The sequence below is a fragment of the Bos mutus genome, chromosome X (assembly GCF_027580195.1).
Source record: "Bos mutus isolate GX-2022 chromosome X, NWIPB_WYAK_1.1, whole genome shotgun sequence".
Taxonomy (NCBI): Eukaryota; Metazoa; Chordata; class Mammalia; order Artiodactyla; family Bovidae; genus Bos; species Bos mutus.
This window is the reverse complement of record NC_091646.1, coordinates 91,088,351-91,105,209: the sequence shown is the minus strand read 5'-3', so window position 1 is coordinate 91,105,209 and position 16,859 is coordinate 91,088,351. Positions and strand designations below refer to the sequence as shown.

Here is a 16,859-nt window from a genome sequence, read left to right as displayed (position 1 = left end):
AAGAGAGTCTACTGTGTACCTTATCCAAAGTCTACAACATGGCAGGCACTCACTCTTTGTTGAGGGAATATTAATATTGGGAAGACAGCTATTCTGTAATCCAACACAATATGATCTACTACATTAAAAAACACACACACAGAATTAAAAACACATATACACATAAAAAATCCCCAAACAAAACAAACTGTCTCTAAGTGGTGCCTATTCACCTCTGATTCCTTTACAGAAAATGAAAACCAAGCAAAGTTCAAATGGAGAAGAGGATTACAAGACCTTCCCCAGAAGTTTGTAAAAAGTACAATTCAAAATATAACACTGTGACTGGCAAGGATTTTTAAAAAATGATACCCAGTAATTTAACCTACTGGTCTTTTAGCAATCTGGTTTGAAGCCAGAGTAATCTAATCTTTTAAGAATAGTTAAGTTTTAGTACAAACAGACAAATATCTACATATTTAAAACATGCCATGTTCTAAGAAAGGTGCTAATTATGGATGTCCTATGTGGTTTAGGATACCATGGGACCTTACCATACAAATTCAGGTTGCTAGATACAAAGAAAATCAGATGCATGAGAGAAAAGGAGAAACAAAGAGAACAAAGAGTATTTACAGTCATTGCATGACCCCAGAATCAACTTTACTTACTTCCAAACTGAGAGGGAGAGGCATTTTCCTGCATGATACCTTTCCACCTGTACAAGGTCTCCCCACCGCTCTCGGATTAACATTAGAGTTTGAGAATGTAGCACTTCTAACTGAAGTGATAAGCAGAAAGAATCTGATGGATCTAGTTAAGCAAATCTAATATATTACTACAACAGCCAAAGAAGTATAAGCAAACTTCATATAACAAATGCTCTATTCCCCAAAAGTTGACCATTATATTTCTCCAGTGATGTATATAAAAGGAGGTGCAATTTGTGACATAATTTTAGAAAAAGGTTTTACATTTAATTTTGAACCAATATAAACAAAACATAAGGTCCAGGTTACCCCTTAATTCATCATAGTTTAGAGAATATGGGTAGACCTAATTTTTTCTCTCCAAAGAGTACTATTTCTACCTCATTATTTAAAATTTTTACCTGCAAAGTCAACAGTAAAATGAAAAGCTTGGTTTAAAAAAAAAAAAAAAAAGATCTACCATTATTCTTTACACTGGCCAGTTCCCAAGCCCCATTTCCACCCTGAAAGGGTAAGGGAGAGAGTTTAAGCTGCTCCAGTTCAGGACTAGAGGCAAATGGAAACGTGTGTGCTGTGGGGGGGTTGTTGTTTAGTCACTTAGTCGTGTCCGACTCTTTTGCGACCCCATGGACTGCAGCACACCAGTCTCCTCTGTCCATTGGATTTCCCAGGCAAGAATACTGGAGTGGGTTGCCATTTCCTCCTCCAGGGGACCCTTCTGACCCAGGGATCGAACTCACATCTCCCACACTGGCAGGTGAGTTCTTTACCACTGAGCCACTAGGAAAGTGTGTTGGGGGTAGAGGGATACAAATTCTTCACAAATACAGGGCTCAAATTTCAGAAGGATACGCAGGCAGTTGTACATGTCCTGAAGAGGTTTCTCATCAGCAAAGAGCCTAGATTGTACCAGTTGATGGATAAAGTTGATCTGCATACTATGAACCAAGGCTCGCCCATCTTCCATTGGCGGGAAAAAAGGAGGTGGTTACTCAGAAAAGTATCCAGACTGTGTCATAGACCAACTAAGGAAGAGTATACTAACAATAAGTCAAAAAAAAAAAAACACTGAAATTATCTATGAATATTACTGATTATACTATAGAAACACTGAAACCTTTGTGGTTAGTAGGGAGTTATGATTATCATAAAATCTGTTTCAAATTACAGGATAAACTGTTAAACACATGTATTATTCTGCAAGAATGTATCAATAACATAAAAACATCCAACATTTAAATCAATACTGATTTAAATCAGTATTTATGATTTACCTCCTGTTTCCTTATCCTCAACTAGAATTTCTAGCTTGAGAAGACGCCACGGAACATCAGGGTCATCTCCCATCACAGTCAAGGTGGCTTCAAATTCTCCTTCAACTCGAAACTTCACTCGGCCATTTGCTTTTAGAAGAAGAAGAAGAAGTCGTCTACTTTGCTAGAAAATAAGCAGCCTCCTCCTGCTAACCTAGAACTTTTTAGTCTTGCTCACAAGAAATCTTAAATAGATTGAAGATTCTTTCATAAGTGTTCAAACAATTCAGTATTTCCTGCATTAACAGTAGCCAGCATCCAGGTCATCGAGAAATCAAAGGCAACTCTTCTAAATATCAAGGAACAATACTGAGGCTCAACTCTAGGACCCAGGCTCTCCTCCAGCCCCAGGTGATCTTGCCCTCTCCTCAGCTTCAAATACCAGCACTGTATTTCCAGATACAGTGAAATGATATGGCACAAATTACAGTTTCAAACACCACCAAAATTGTAGGTAAAGACTTCATAATGATATTTTAAAAGATAAAACTCCCAAAAGCTGATTTTAAAAATATTCTAACAAGTCAATTCTTTAAAAATATATTCCAAGCACATACCAACTGTAAGATTTGCTAACTGAGGAGGAAGATCCGTGGTTACAAGCCGATGTCTAAGAATCTGGTTCAGCTGGTGAAGTGTAGCTTGCTTCTCAATTTTGGTAATTGGGTCTGGAGGAATAATTTTATCCTACAAAAATGTTCAAGTGATTTAGAAATAATGTGCAAAGAGACATAATTTTTACCTGCACCTGCCCTAACACAGTACTTTCTTACTTTACCCGAGAGAATCTCAACACTCGTTTCTGCAGTCTACATCCAATAATAGTGACCATTACTATCATGTATTAGAGTGTCAATGATTCCACCAGTCGCCTGGCTAAGATAATAATGCAACAGTCTTCTTCATGCTCTATTTATGAAACCAACTTAATGTCACTAGATGATTTCTACCACTTCTTAGAAGTATAAAATACAATAGCGTCGAGTGAATAAACAACTGCAACAAATTCTATAAAAAACACTTCCAAAAAGCAATTCGTGTGCCATATTTTCACATCTGAAATAGATGTCACCTTTGCAATTCTGTTCACCCTCACCTAAATGAATACATAACTCATTTTGATAGCTACTCATGTTCTGGCTCCAATTTATTTCAACACCTCCCCTCCCCCAAATTTTCATGAGAGAAAAAACAAACTACATGAAGTATTTATTTTAAAACACAGAAGTTTTTTTTTTTTTGGGGGGGGGACTGGGCTATTTATTAATATTCTAGAATCTAATTCCAAAGCCTTCAATTTTTTTTGGGGGGGGCAGTGGGAACACACTTACTCTGATGCAGGTTGGCAGCCGTGGATAAGACCCAGTAGTCAGCACATCAATAGCATATGGGATGGCAAAACTAGGCAGGCGTGCATGGACCAGAGCGTCTCTAGCTAACGAGGCCAGGCGATCCGCAGTGTCCACAAACAGGATGGCTTGCTGATCTAAGAAGCTTGAGATCATCTTTAAAGCAAAAGGTAAACGCATTAAGCTTCCTTGAAAACTAGCCACTTTTCACTTCATATATCATTTACTGATTACAAAGTAAATCTTAAGAAATAATATAGCTTTTCCATACGTCAAAATATTTCATCAAAAAATTTCCCAGTAATTTGAGGAAAGAAGAAATAGTTTTAAAACCAGTCATATTCTATCAATTTAAATAAAAGGTTTCCCAATTCATTTCTCCATCCTTAACATTACACATACATATGACAAGTCAGGAAAAATAAATAGAGTGAAATGCTTTTTCTCTTACAGATTTCTAGAGTTGACTGGTAATAAAGTAGATATAAATGCATGGACTCCTGGACCCAGACTGCCTTGGTCTCAATTTTAATTCTGCAATTTATTAGCCCTGTAACCTTGGACAAGTTACTTTCCCTCTGTGCCTCTGTTTTTTCAATATAAAATGGAGACGGTTTTCTCCCTCTCATAAGGTTGTTCTGAGGATTAAGAGTTTATGCATATGAAACCTTTAGAACAGTGCCTAGAACATATAAAACACTCAGTAAACATTGCCCATTATGAGATCTAGGCCAACTTCATCCTGATACAGAAAACCTTTCCATCAGTTCTCTACTCAATGCATTTCACAAGTGTGCCTAAACTAACAGAGTTCATCCAGAAGCTGAAAACTAATTCCTTTTGGAACAATACTTAAAAGTCTTTTGTGTCTTTCAAATAGGGGAAGCCGCACTCTATCTTCAAGCTGAACACTGCAAACCATATCAATTAGTCTTCATATCTCCAAATTCCTGACTTACCATCCCTAGTCCACTGCTTGGAAATGGTCCAGTTTATCAGTGGTCAACTTAAAATATGCTATCCAGAATTAATAACACATCAGGCTCACACAATGCCCTACATTTTCTCAGCATTCCCACACTTATTATCTGATTTTTACAACTCTAAGAAATAGACAAAAACAGTTAATTACCATCACCTTAGAGATGAAAAACTTGAGGCTGACGTTTCTATATTTGCTCAAAGATAGTCAATAATCAGAGAAGCTGGAAACAAAAACTTTTTCTAACTCTTCACTGAAGACCAGCATAGCCCTGTAGAAATGCTACCTTCCATGACTAGTAAAATGGGAGTCTATAAACACCACCAACACTAACTTCTAACATCAGGAGCCACGACACTGTTACCACACAGCAACCCTGAAGTTAACTAAAAGGCCTTGATCTTCTGTGCATCAATCTCCTTCAAGCAAGGTCCCCTTTCCCATCCTGAACCTGAAGCATGACTCTACTCTGATTAGAACATATTTAAAACCATTTTGAATCCTGCTTCTTTCAACTTCTGCTGATAAACAAAATGATAAACAAAATGCAGTAGATCCATACAATTCAGCTATAAAAATGAAGTACTGATACACGGTACAACATGGAAGACCCTTGAAAACATTATGCTAAATGAAAGACGACAATCACAAAAGACCATATATTATGATTCCATTTATATGTAAATATTCAGAAGAGGCATATCTATAGAGACAGCAGAGACTGCTTAGGGCTGGGGGGGTACTTCGGGTGACAGTTAAAGGGTAACAATTTGAAAATTTTCTAAAACTGACTGTGGTGATGGTTGCACATATCTGTCAATATACTAAAAACCACTGAATTGTACACTTTTTTATTATTGTTTTTTGGCCACACCACATAGTCTGTGGGATTTTAGTTCCCTGACCAGGGATCGAATCTGCGCCGCCTGCAGTGGAAGTGCAGAGTCCTAACAACTGGACCACCAGGAATTCTCAGAATTGTACGTTTTAAATGGGCAGCCTGTATGGTATGTGAATTGTACCTCAATATTGCTTTGGAGAGAGATTTTTCTTTTTCTTAGCTAGAACATTATACAGATTGTTTTACCATTAATCAGAGTTCTATAAACCATGTATTTATACACTCAGCTAAACACTTAATATGTCTGGCATGGCTAAAAATCATTATCTATTAAGAACCTCTAATGAGTCTAGTTAAATAATCATTAAGTTGAGAACACCAAGTGTCAATATGTGAATAATCCTCTAATTCTCCAGTTAATGGACTTTATTCTTGACAAAAGCACAACGGTATCTACAGTCACAAGAATACTGAAACGTTATGTATAAAGTTCAATATGAGACTTTATTCAGAATATGACTTACTGTGACACACAGTTCAAAAAACTAACAGGAAAATACTATGAATTAATGAAAGATGAATACAATATGGCTCAATATCAAAACCAAGAGTTTTAGATTTTGCTTGATATTATTTTATCAACATACAGCTCAGTAGTATCAAACAGGTAATTTAAAGACCCATGGTATAATTAGGGATTTAACACTGGATTTGAAAAACTGAACATCTACATTTTATATACTTCAGTAATACCTAATTCTTCACTGAAAGTTTTAATATCTTTAGGAAAAGATAACCCCAAATTAACTACTGAAAAGAAACCTTGGGACTTTTCAGAAATACTATACCATGCTTCTTCATTTTGACCAAAATAGATTCATTAGGCTTGGTGCCCAAATTTCCAAAAACAATGAAACAAATTGTAAACTTTCTGATGAATAAGCTTAAAATAAGCCAGTTTATTCATCTTTACATTCATCTTTATTTAAAAAAGTATTCTTTGAATGATGTTTTACAGTGTACAAAAGACTTTCTGTCTACAAACTTTAATTTACCAAGGAAATCAACAGACAGATGAATAAATAAAAGGACTTTTCCCCCATTAAAAAAAACTCAATATATGGTACAAGATACCCCCTCTTTGACCAATGTTATATAGAAGGATGATATCAGCTTATTCCTAGAGACAAAAAAATCTGTGGCTAGAAATAAGTCTTCTTTTAACTTTCAAAAAATATATTATTCTAGAATTTTAAGTTCTCAACTTCTTCATAACCTCTTTTCCTTTCACTTTAGCAATTTTCACATAAGCTTTCTAATGATAGGGGAACTTAGTGAAACTGAAGATATCAAATGCACTGGGCTAAAATTGAGGAGACATTTCAGAAAGTCATGGGCAGAAATACAATTGTGTTATAGATTTCTTTCTGAAGTGAAACTTTATGGAATATGCAAACCCTAATAAATCTCCAAATACAGCTACTATCAAAATATTTCAACTTAGCTTGTCAGGTGCAAAAAATAAATTACCTCTACACTGAGTAGCTGATTTTAATTTATCTAGGAAACCTGGCAAATTCAGAATTTGAAAATGATCTGAATATAATTTACCCAGTGTAAGCTTTTTCTGAACTTGCACCTATAAAAACTGATAAAACTTTTAAATGTCATTACATAACTGAATGGGAAAAAAGAATCTGAGCATCAGTGTCAAGTTCACTTAGAGAATCTATCCACCTTTCCTACAGTGGCTAGAAGGCTACTTGACCTTGCAGAGCTGGATCTGGAGAACTAACTTCAATTAATGTGGATTAATACATGCTCTCATCATTTTAGGATTTTATTCATTTTATTATAATTACCCTTTCCAATATGAACTCCTTAACCCTTCTTGAATATAGCTTAAAACTTTTGAGGGGGGTGTGTGTGGTGGGCATATTTTAGCATCTTTGGTAAACTTCACTACAGGTCACCCTTTTGAATTCAAAAAAGTGACCCAACAGTCAAAAGACCACGAGCTTCTTGAGGGCAGGGACTATGCCTTATTCGAGTCTCAATCCACCATGTCTTTATGCATCGCATGCAATAAAGGTCTGGAGAATGAACAGATGAATAAACAAGTATGTTAGTTGCTCAGTCATGTCTGACTCTTTGCGACCCCAAAGACTGTAGCCCACCAGGCTCCCCTGTCCATGGAATTCTCCAGGCAAGAATACTGGAGTAGGTAGCCATGCCCTTCTCCAGGGCATCTTCCCAACCCAGAAATCGAACCTGGGTCTCCTGCTTTGCAGGTGGACTCTTTACTGTCTGAGCCACCAACGAAGCCCCAATAAATAAATAAAGCGACAAATAAATGCTATCGTCAGTTCTGTGGCCCTGAAAAAGCTATTTAACTTCGAGGAACCTTATTTCCTTATCTGTAAAATAAGAAGAGAATTCAGACTCTGCCACTCTCAAAGGGTTGTCAAGAAATCAAGAGGCAAAATTTAGGGAATACTTTGTAAACTCTAAGAAATCATACAAATGTAAACTAACCATTTTCCCCCTTTACATCCAGTCTCATATTTAATGTCTCCAAATATGGTCTACTCTTTTTTTTCTGATTAGGTGTCCATAAACAAAAAATAAGTTTCTACAGATACATACTATATATTATCATACAGAAATGATTACTCACATAAGTAATGCCTCCAAAAACCTATCAGCAGATATGTTACAGTTAAAATTAGAAACTATGCCTATTACAAGTTAACATTCCAAAACTTTATTTTATATAAAATAAAGTCAAAAGTTTAACTCACCGCACATTTTTCCACTTTGCCAGCGTTATTAGCCCATTTTACTAAAGCTAAAAGTCGAACAAAGAGTTGGCGTGTCCGGCTAGCAAACTGCACTATTTCTATTTTCCTTTAAAACAAAATAAAACAACTCTTAATGAATCAGCATATTTGAAGGAGTATTTCACAATTAATTTCATCTGAGCTAAAATATGAATCAATCTGTTTACAACCATTACAATGAAAGAACCCACCTAAAATATTTATCTAAATATGAATTATTGTCACATTTTGTATACCACCTGCATATGCCTCATTTTCTACCTCAGAATAATAAATCCAATAGAATGCTTAGGCAATGAATCACAGGTTATAATTAATTTTATACTACAATAAAAGTTGTTTACTAAAATATACTATATTCACAAATATAAAATTATTATATAGGAGTTAACTGGGTCACAAAGGGAACGAAATTATGCTTTGAAATCCAAGGAGTAAGCGTCTTTTAATTTCATGGCTGCAAACACCATCTGCAGTGATTTTGGAGCCCAAAAAAAGAAAGTCTGACACTGCTTCCACTGTTTTCCTATCTGTTTCCCATGAAGTGATGGGACCAGATGCCATGATCTTAGTTTTCTGAATGTTGAGCTTTAAGCCAACTTTTTCAGTCTCCTCTTTCACTTTCATCAAGAGGCTTTCTAGTTCTTCTTCACTTTCTGCCATAAGGGTGGTATCATCTGCATATCTGAGGTTATTGATATTTCTCCTGGCAACTCCCGGCAATCTTGATTCCAGCTTGTGCCTCTTCCAGCCGAGCGTTTCTCATGATGTACTCTGCATAAAGTTATGACCAACCTAGATAGCATGTTGAAAAGCAGATATTACTTTGCCAGCAAAGGTCCGTCTAGTCAAGGCTATGGTTTTTCCAGTGGTCATGTATGGATGTAAGAGTTGGACTGTGAAGAAAGCTGAGCGCCGAAGAATTGATGCTTTTGAACTATGGTACTGGAGAAGGGACTCACTCTTGTGAGTCCCTTGGACTGCAAGGAGATCCAACCAGTCCATCCTAAAGGAGATCAGTCCTGGGTGTTCATTGGAAGGACTGATGCTGAGGCTGAAACTCCAATACTTTGGCCACCTTATGCAAAGAGCTGACTCATTGGAAAAGACCCTGATGCTGGGAGGGATTGAGGGCAGGAGGAGAAGGGGACGACAGAGGATGAGATGGCTGGATGGTATCACCGACTCGATGCACATGAGTTTGGGTGAACTCTGGGAGTTGGTGATAGACAGGGAGGCCTGGCATGTTGCGATTCACAGGGTCGCAAAGAGTCGGACACGACTAAGTGACTGAACTGAACTGAACCTTTTTGGGAAGAGAAAGAAGTGAAAAGCCTCTTACCAAAGCTTGAAACTGTATTATTTCTACAAAAGCAAGGGTCCATTTCTCATCTGGCAGGAGCATGATTTATAAAACTGAATGAAGAGCTTAACTACGCAACTCCTTACCAAACTAATTTCAGTGAAAAGCCTGGATATTAAATTATCCAAGCAAAGTTAAAGAAAGCACTAAAAATAAAAGCTAGGTCTGTCCATATTTATTTTTATGCTATATCCACTACAATGCTTTTTCTCCCAATAACAGTATTTTTATCCTTTCCTCATAAAGCCTTAAAAGCTTTACACCAAAAGCTTTATGTTGTCAATCAGCATGTTAGCTAGACCTTGCAACTTCATGTCGGCTACAAAACTGATAATCCTACCTTTCATGATTTACCTTAAGACACACAAAAAATATTCAACGGGTCAGGACTGATGACAGGCCCCAGAAAGACTCAAGCTCCCTCCAAGTGGACTCTGATATATTAATCTTAGTATAGCTATTCAACGACCTACAGATCCAACCCGTACCTCTGCATCTCCGCAACAGTAACCCCACAATGCAATGCACCAAAATGAAACCTGCTGCTGCAACATAATCCTGACTGAAGACCAGAGTCTAGCTCCTATTAAGAGCATACATAGCCCACAAACAACCTGAAAAGCTTCCTGAAGATTCAGCCTGCAATATGATTATTGGTAGTAGAAAGAATCCAGGACACTGATAAAATTATGACTCTTTGCCAATATCTGTGAAGGATCCTTAGAGATAAAACAAGGAGAGTGCATCACAGGCAAGACTGGGACATGCAGAAATGCTAAATGTACACTCACATCTGCAGTCCCTCAGTGCTGGGAGCATCTGTGCTCTCACTCTTAACTCAGCAACAGCTTACAGAGGAAGTGAGGTCTCCTCTCCTCTCCCAAAGCAAATATATTTGTCTACTATGAACTCCATTTGCCAGATGAGCTCCTCTACTGGAAAGGAGACATACCCTTTTGTAAACTACTTTTACATGTTTTTTTCCTTGACACCACGCTGTCTCGGGTGACAGGCAGCAAGAGTTGGTTCTCCAAGGCCCAGTTTCCCTTTCTACCCCAGAGTGGACAGAACACATCCCGATTTTCATTTCCTTCCTTTAAAATGGACCAGCCAAACCATAACACAGGTATACTTCAAGGTAGAGGTCCCATTTACCTCTATCTTTTCGATCTCTGTCGAATTCTATCAAAAAGGTCATTGGGAGTGGGGGGTGGAGCATAGTCACTAACAATGCTAAAATTCACCCAAGTGATTTGGTATTTAAAAAAAGATCAACCAAGGAGTGTAAGTAGTGCCAAAGATAGAGTCAAGTAGACTATACTGTAGCCACAATTAAAATCTCCATCACCTGATATCTTTCAAACCTTAATTTATCTTGTTCCCTTGGACTGTGGAAATGAACTAGCATTTAGTTATGTCTTAAGCCCCAACCTCCAACTGAATCAAAATTCTCTTAACTATAAATCAGTAATAGCAGTAGGCAAATGTCCATTCTTCAAAGATATCTAATAGTACTCTTGCCTGGAAAATCCCATGGACAGGGGAGCCTGGTAGGCTGCAGTCCATGGGGTCACTATGAGTCGGACTCAACTGAGCGACTTCACTTTCACTTTTCACTTTCCTGCATTGGAGAAGGAAATGGCAACCCACTCCAGTGTTCTTGCCTGGAGAATCCCAGGGATGGGGGAGCCTGGTGGGCTGCCGTCTACGGGGGTCGCACAGAGTCGGACACAACTGAAGCAACTTAGCAGTAGCAGTAGCAGCACCACTGTAGAAAATGAGAAATGACCAACCAGCTATCTCCATTTAGTTCTCTATCTTCTGCATCTTTTACCCCCTGAGGCACTTGACCTGGTCAGTTTCTAGAAGACAAGGTCCAGAGCTGGCCACATACCAAGAACTGTCAAGGATACGGAAATTACACTTCCCAGGGCGTCTTAAACAAATGCTGTGAGAAGCCACCCTAGGCTCTCTGGGCCTAGGTTCCCGGTCCACAATCCTACTACCCATACCTACACATATCTCCCCCCACACTCACTCTCACACTCACATACACTTACTCACTCACTCATAGATATATCAACACAGATTTAAGGTTTTTTTCATACTCACCTTTCCACATCAGATTTCCTTGGCAGCCTAAGAAGAAAAAAAAGAAGTTAACTAAATATATGCACATCTTCATCAAAGTTTGATTATGGCCTTTACTTTTACTCTATTAAAATTTAGCATTTCAGAAAAACTGGACAAATAGCCACTATAGGCTTGTGCGGCTCCACTCATAACTTTTCTAAGTTTTCAGTGATATAACTACAAAGGAAAAACTAACAAAGGAACATTTCTCTCCATTCAAAGTTCTTCAAAAGATACTGCACGAACCTCAAACATTAAAAAATAGCCCAAGTCTTATTAGCACACTACATCACAGAGAAGTCAAAGAAAATCTTCTTTTAAGACCAAATGGTCATGAATACAAGGTACTACTTAGTCGCGAGCCTCTCTAAATTCAACAGAACCTTGCTTCCAAGCACCAGTCCCTTCATGCTTTGTTATGGTGGGTTAAGCTAGGCATGGGAAAGGGCCAGTGTCAGCCAAGGATTATACAGCAATTATGATGTCGCTTGGTGAGATGCATAAGATTATTTTCAAACAGCTCCAGGAAAATGTTGATTTCTTTTTTGCTAGTTCTGCAGTACTGACAGCCAGCAACCAATGTCACCATTTCCCTGATAAACTATACCATTTAACACTCTCATATCCACTGATGCTTAGAAAGGTCCTGATCTGCTTCCTGAATCACCACATTCTCCACGGTTCAAGATTCAAAAGCCTGAAGTCTAAAGCCTCCCCTACATTGGATCCATTCTTGAAGAACACATACTGAGCCATTTAAGATGCTCTTTTCCCACTGACATGCCACAGGTGCAGAGAAACTAAAACCACCTCCAGAGATTCACGGTACAAGGAAGAGGAACTATTAAAATGAGCTCTGGCTTACAGTTACCTACAGTTCTTAGTGTAGACAGTGGGATGGAAGCTCAAGTTATGATTCAAGTGACAAAAGAAACTGGGTAGGAGTTGGAAGGGCCAGCAGATCAGAGGATGAAGCAAAAATTAAGGCCTTATTATGATAAGACTGTAAGTAAAAGCAGTTGCTGCCAAGTTCCTATGTCTGTGAAAGACTCAGAAGACACTCCTTGAGAACTCTCCCTTGTCCTTAAGAGAGGAGACAATGAGAACCACGGATGCTTGTGTGCATGTGTGAGAGAGAGAGAAAAAGAGAAGAGCAGAGTCTTCGGGGGCAGAAAGAACAGGAATCATTGTTTCAGCTCTTGCCCCTTGTTCCAGAGACCCTAAAAGGATCTTTTCCTGCCAGAGGTGGTATCATTTCAGGGACAAAGGATAGGTTTTGCTGTCTGCATCCCCTTCTCCCCAGTTCCTCCTCATCTATTTAAAATTCCTTTATGGATGACAAGTCCACCACTTGGGGCAAGAGCCCGAAAGTGCAATAAGTCACAAAAACCTTATTTACACCAAAGTGTGTAAGATTCTAGCATTTTCTGATTTCAATTTAAAAAAAAAAAAAAGGTTTTTAAAAAGTAGAACCTAAATCTCTTAAAAAAAAAAAAAACACAGCAGAATGTAAACTCTAAGATAAGAGCATGTACATGGGTGAGGGAAGGGCAGGAGGAAATGAACAAGCAAAAGAAAAAAATTTAGAAATCTGGGGCCAAAAACTAACCACCTTTCTTACTTTCAATACTCCACAAACATCAAATGTGGCAGAAATCAGATTCATAAAGTATACCTTGAACACTGGTTTTATACTAATACATTAATCCTGACAGTTTCTACCTGGAACAAGGAAAAATACATGATCTAGGAACTTATTCCTAAATCTTTTTTTGGTGGCCACAAATCAAACGAGAAAAAAGTTATTTTATATACCTATGTATCAAGAACAACAGTGAATTTTCCCCTTAAATTCTCCATGGTCTACAATGGAGGAAACGGAAACAGCAACCCATCCCAGTATCTTGCCTGGGAAATCCCATGGACAGAGGAGCCTGGTGGGCTACAGTCCGTGGGGTCGCAAAGAGTTGGACACGACTTAGTGACTAAACAACAACTAAACAAAGGCGGTAAGGGAGAGAAGACACATCATGTAGGACCTTACAGGTAGACCACAGTCTTGGTTTGCTCAAGACAGTCCCAGTTCATGCCTGTTGCTCTGACATAGTTGTTAATAGCACCACCTTTCATGTTCAAAAGCATCCTCATCTGGACCATAAACTTTATGATCACTCTACTGGTGACTATAAAAAGTTTTTTACTCTGAGATGGGGAACCATGAGAAAGTTGTGAGTAAAAATAAGTTTTAAAAGGATCATCCTGGCTATTTCACGAAGGAAAAACCAGAGAGGGGCAAGGGTAGCAGCACAGGTACCAGTTAGTGAACCACTGCAGTCACAGGAGCAAAGGATTAAAGCTTGATGGAACGGGTGAAAAGTGCTGGGATTCTGAAGCCAGAGATGACAGAATTTACTGATGTGCGATTGGAAGAAAGAGGAGGCAATAATTAACTCCAAAATTCCTGGCCTAAGCATCCAGAGGAAGAATAGAGAGAGTACTTAGTGAGACAGTAAAGTTTTTTGGTGGGGGGAGGACTGAATGGAATCAGGAGTTTGGTTCTGGACTTGGTCCGTTGAAATGTCCCCTATGTCCAAATGACAGAGCCTGTGGATAGAGTCTGCAGCTCAGTGGAGAGGTCTGTGCTGGAGAGAGAAGTGTAGGAATTATCCTCATACAACGTGTGCAAGACTAAACCTATGTACTTATCCTACAGCAATAAATATTTCTTTTTTCATAACCAAGTGCTCAAACAGAGGAACACAAGAATTTCTACAAATGCCCTATGGAAAGATAAATTATACAAATTACACACCACAGATAGTGGCAGTTTTCAACATTTTCCCATAGCTATACATAGGATGGGTACATGAGATTTTTCTCATGGCTACTCAAATTCTTATATGACAGCCAACGATAAACGGTGTAGAGAAGTATACCACCATAATCTAATCATGACAGCTATTTAATTTCCTCATTAGACAGGGGTAGGCTTCTTTCCATCCCCCTCAATAAAGTATATAAAAATTCTCAGAATGATGTTTTACAGGGATAAGTGGAACCTCTTATTAGTCATCTGCAAAAGAATATTTTAACAGTCTCTAGCAACAAATTACTGTGACACTTCACAGCCTCATACGTATACAAATGTACTTCAACTGAATACACTGGAGTCTACTAAAAGATAAAAATGAATCTAGCTGAAAACTAGTCTTACTTTCTCTGAACCTAGATTTTAAAAATGTTAAACAGTAATTCAACTATATATACCCCTAAATTTCATAGGGTCTTTTCTTCACACACCTGAAAATCATTACAGTGTATTCTGATCCTATCCTGAGGGGATTAACACGCTAATCATATCCCAAGGCATTTTACTGCTAACTTGGTGATTTATAAACTCCCCTCATACCCCATGAGACAATAACAGCAGGCTAGTTACCAAAAAAACCTTTACTTACACTACATGTGTTAAGACTTCAAACAGTCTCAAACATTCCAGGAAAACAAACTTGGAATCCAACATTTTGCATTATTTTACATACATCTCCTGAGTTCAAACTTCGTCAGAAGCAATTACAACCTACATTTAAAATGTACCGTAAGAGGCTGTAACACAATTTGTCTTTGGGAATTTTTTTAAACGCCCGAATAATATATATTCCTAAACCCTAAACTAGGAGTCTGGGCTAAAAAGCTTCCAACCAACAAATCAATAAGGTTAAGCTGGCAAATCGAGCAAAAATTCCAAAGATGGGCTTTTCAGGGAAAGTCAAACAACGTGCATAATTTACAAGTCTCGGTTGCTTCATCTCCAGGACCCCAAATGAAAAGCTCCTCCTCCACCTCCGCTGGGCCCCAAGAGTTCAGAAATTCTAGACTTAAGCAGCCCAGCGGAGAGGAGAAAGCAGCAGCCTCTGTGGAGAAGGAGGTGCGAACCTCTTAGCCGGTTGGGCGGGAAGCGGGGGCTGGGGAACAAGCGTGGATTTCGCGGCACTTACAGGTCCGTCAGCACCATGAGCTCCGAGTAGGCCCGGTGCAGCAGAAATTCGATGAGGGTGCTCAGCCGGTAGCCAGGGCTAGCCGCGGCCGCAGCGGCCGCTGCCACGGCGGCTCCGGGAGGAGGTGGCGCCGGGGCTGACGCGGGGCCGCCGCTGCCGCTGCCTCCGGGCGGGACCAGCTGGTGGTTCTCCAGCTGCACTGGGGCCATGGCGGCACAGGGCCGGGCTTGGCGCAGCGGTACAAGATGCGGCCCTCGAACCTCCCTCCCGGGCGCTCAGTCACCGCGCCTAAGTGGGCGCGGGCGGAGTCGCCGCCGCCGCCTACTACTGCCGAGCCGCCTCCGAACAGGAAGCCTTACGCCGGCCGCAGAGGCCCGCCCCCATGTAGCGATGAGCCCGCCGGCTCCAGGGACTGGAGCGAGGGGCGGGGGGAGGGCGGGGAAGCGGGTGGCAGCCGCAGAGAAGCAGCGCCCCAGCAACCGTTCAGAGGCCGCTCGGCCAGGCAGCCGCAGCGTCCATATTGACGGCCCAAAGCGGAAGTCGTTAGGAAGAACGGAAGGGGAACCAAAGGGGGACTTCCGACAGCAACCTGTGCCTTTTCTCCCGGCGGTCGGGCGCGGGGACGTTAAGGGGCGCGTGGGAGTGGGGCGGGGCCGGCGCGCGGGCGAGAAAAGCGGAAACGGGGGCTGCGCGCCGCCGGAAGTGAGTGTAAGGGCGGAGCCAGTGTTGTCACTGAGAACGTCAGCAGTTGCCCGGCCCTTACCCTCGCCGCCCTTTGGAGTTTAAAAAGATCCGATTTGTGCTGAGGTGTCCATCAGCGTTCCCCTGGTGGGTGCAGCCCGCCCGGGGAGGACACCCTATCCCAGATGTTTGTGACCTGTGTTTCTGGACTCGAAAAGAAATTGTTACGGCTGAGCGCTTGTGACGTCTCAGATCTTTGCATCTCCCACAGTCCGCCCATGCGCCTTTCGTGGGATAGGAGACGTTTCCGTCATTTTTTTTTAACTGTGGGAAAAGATTCGAGAAAATATTATTGAGGGTAGAAAAAGGGCCACTGGCAGAATAACTTAACTTGAATGGAGTTGGATATATGCTGAGCTCATAAGCTACCCCCAAAACCTGGCAGTTCTACCGCAGAAACAGACTTTAAATCCTCTACCACTGATTCTCCCACTTGTTTCTTGTCCCTGCTCTTGAAGTAGCCGCCCTACCTTCCAAGGACTTTTCAGTTCGTTTTCTGTGCCCTACTGCCACATTTTCCCGATCAAAATGCACGCTTAATATTTTGAATTCTGATTTAAAGCCATGATTCTCAACCTTGCCTGCACGTTGGAATCGGGGGAGATGGAGG

The 16,859-nt window shown here is 40.2% G+C and overlaps 1 protein-coding gene across 2 annotated transcripts in view; it reads right to left on the bottom strand.

Moving 5' to 3' along the window:
• The window catches only part of MED14 (mediator complex subunit 14), a 62,524-nt gene extending 46,421 nt beyond the window's left edge, over window positions 1–16,103 (bottom strand). The window contains exons 1-8 of one of the 2 annotated variants that reach the window (XM_070366280.1): window positions 15,509–16,103; window positions 11,490–11,516; window positions 7,976–8,081; window positions 3,334–3,507; window positions 2,560–2,689; window positions 1,964–2,092; window positions 1,542–1,649; window positions 651–783 (exon numbers count right to left, since the gene is read on the bottom strand). In XM_070366280.1, the coding sequence (XP_070222381.1) occupies window positions 651–783; window positions 1,542–1,649; window positions 1,964–2,092; window positions 2,560–2,689; window positions 3,334–3,507; window positions 7,976–8,081; window positions 11,490–11,516; window positions 15,509–15,717 (1,016 nt within the window). In that variant the 5' untranslated portion in view covers window positions 15,718–16,103. The remainder of the gene's footprint in view (window positions 1–650; window positions 784–1,541; window positions 1,650–1,963; window positions 2,093–2,559; window positions 2,690–3,333; window positions 3,508–7,975; window positions 8,082–11,489; window positions 11,517–15,508) is intronic. The other variant, XM_070366281.1, reaches the window with a different exon arrangement.
• Between the last annotated feature and the right edge of the window lie 756 nt (window positions 16,104–16,859).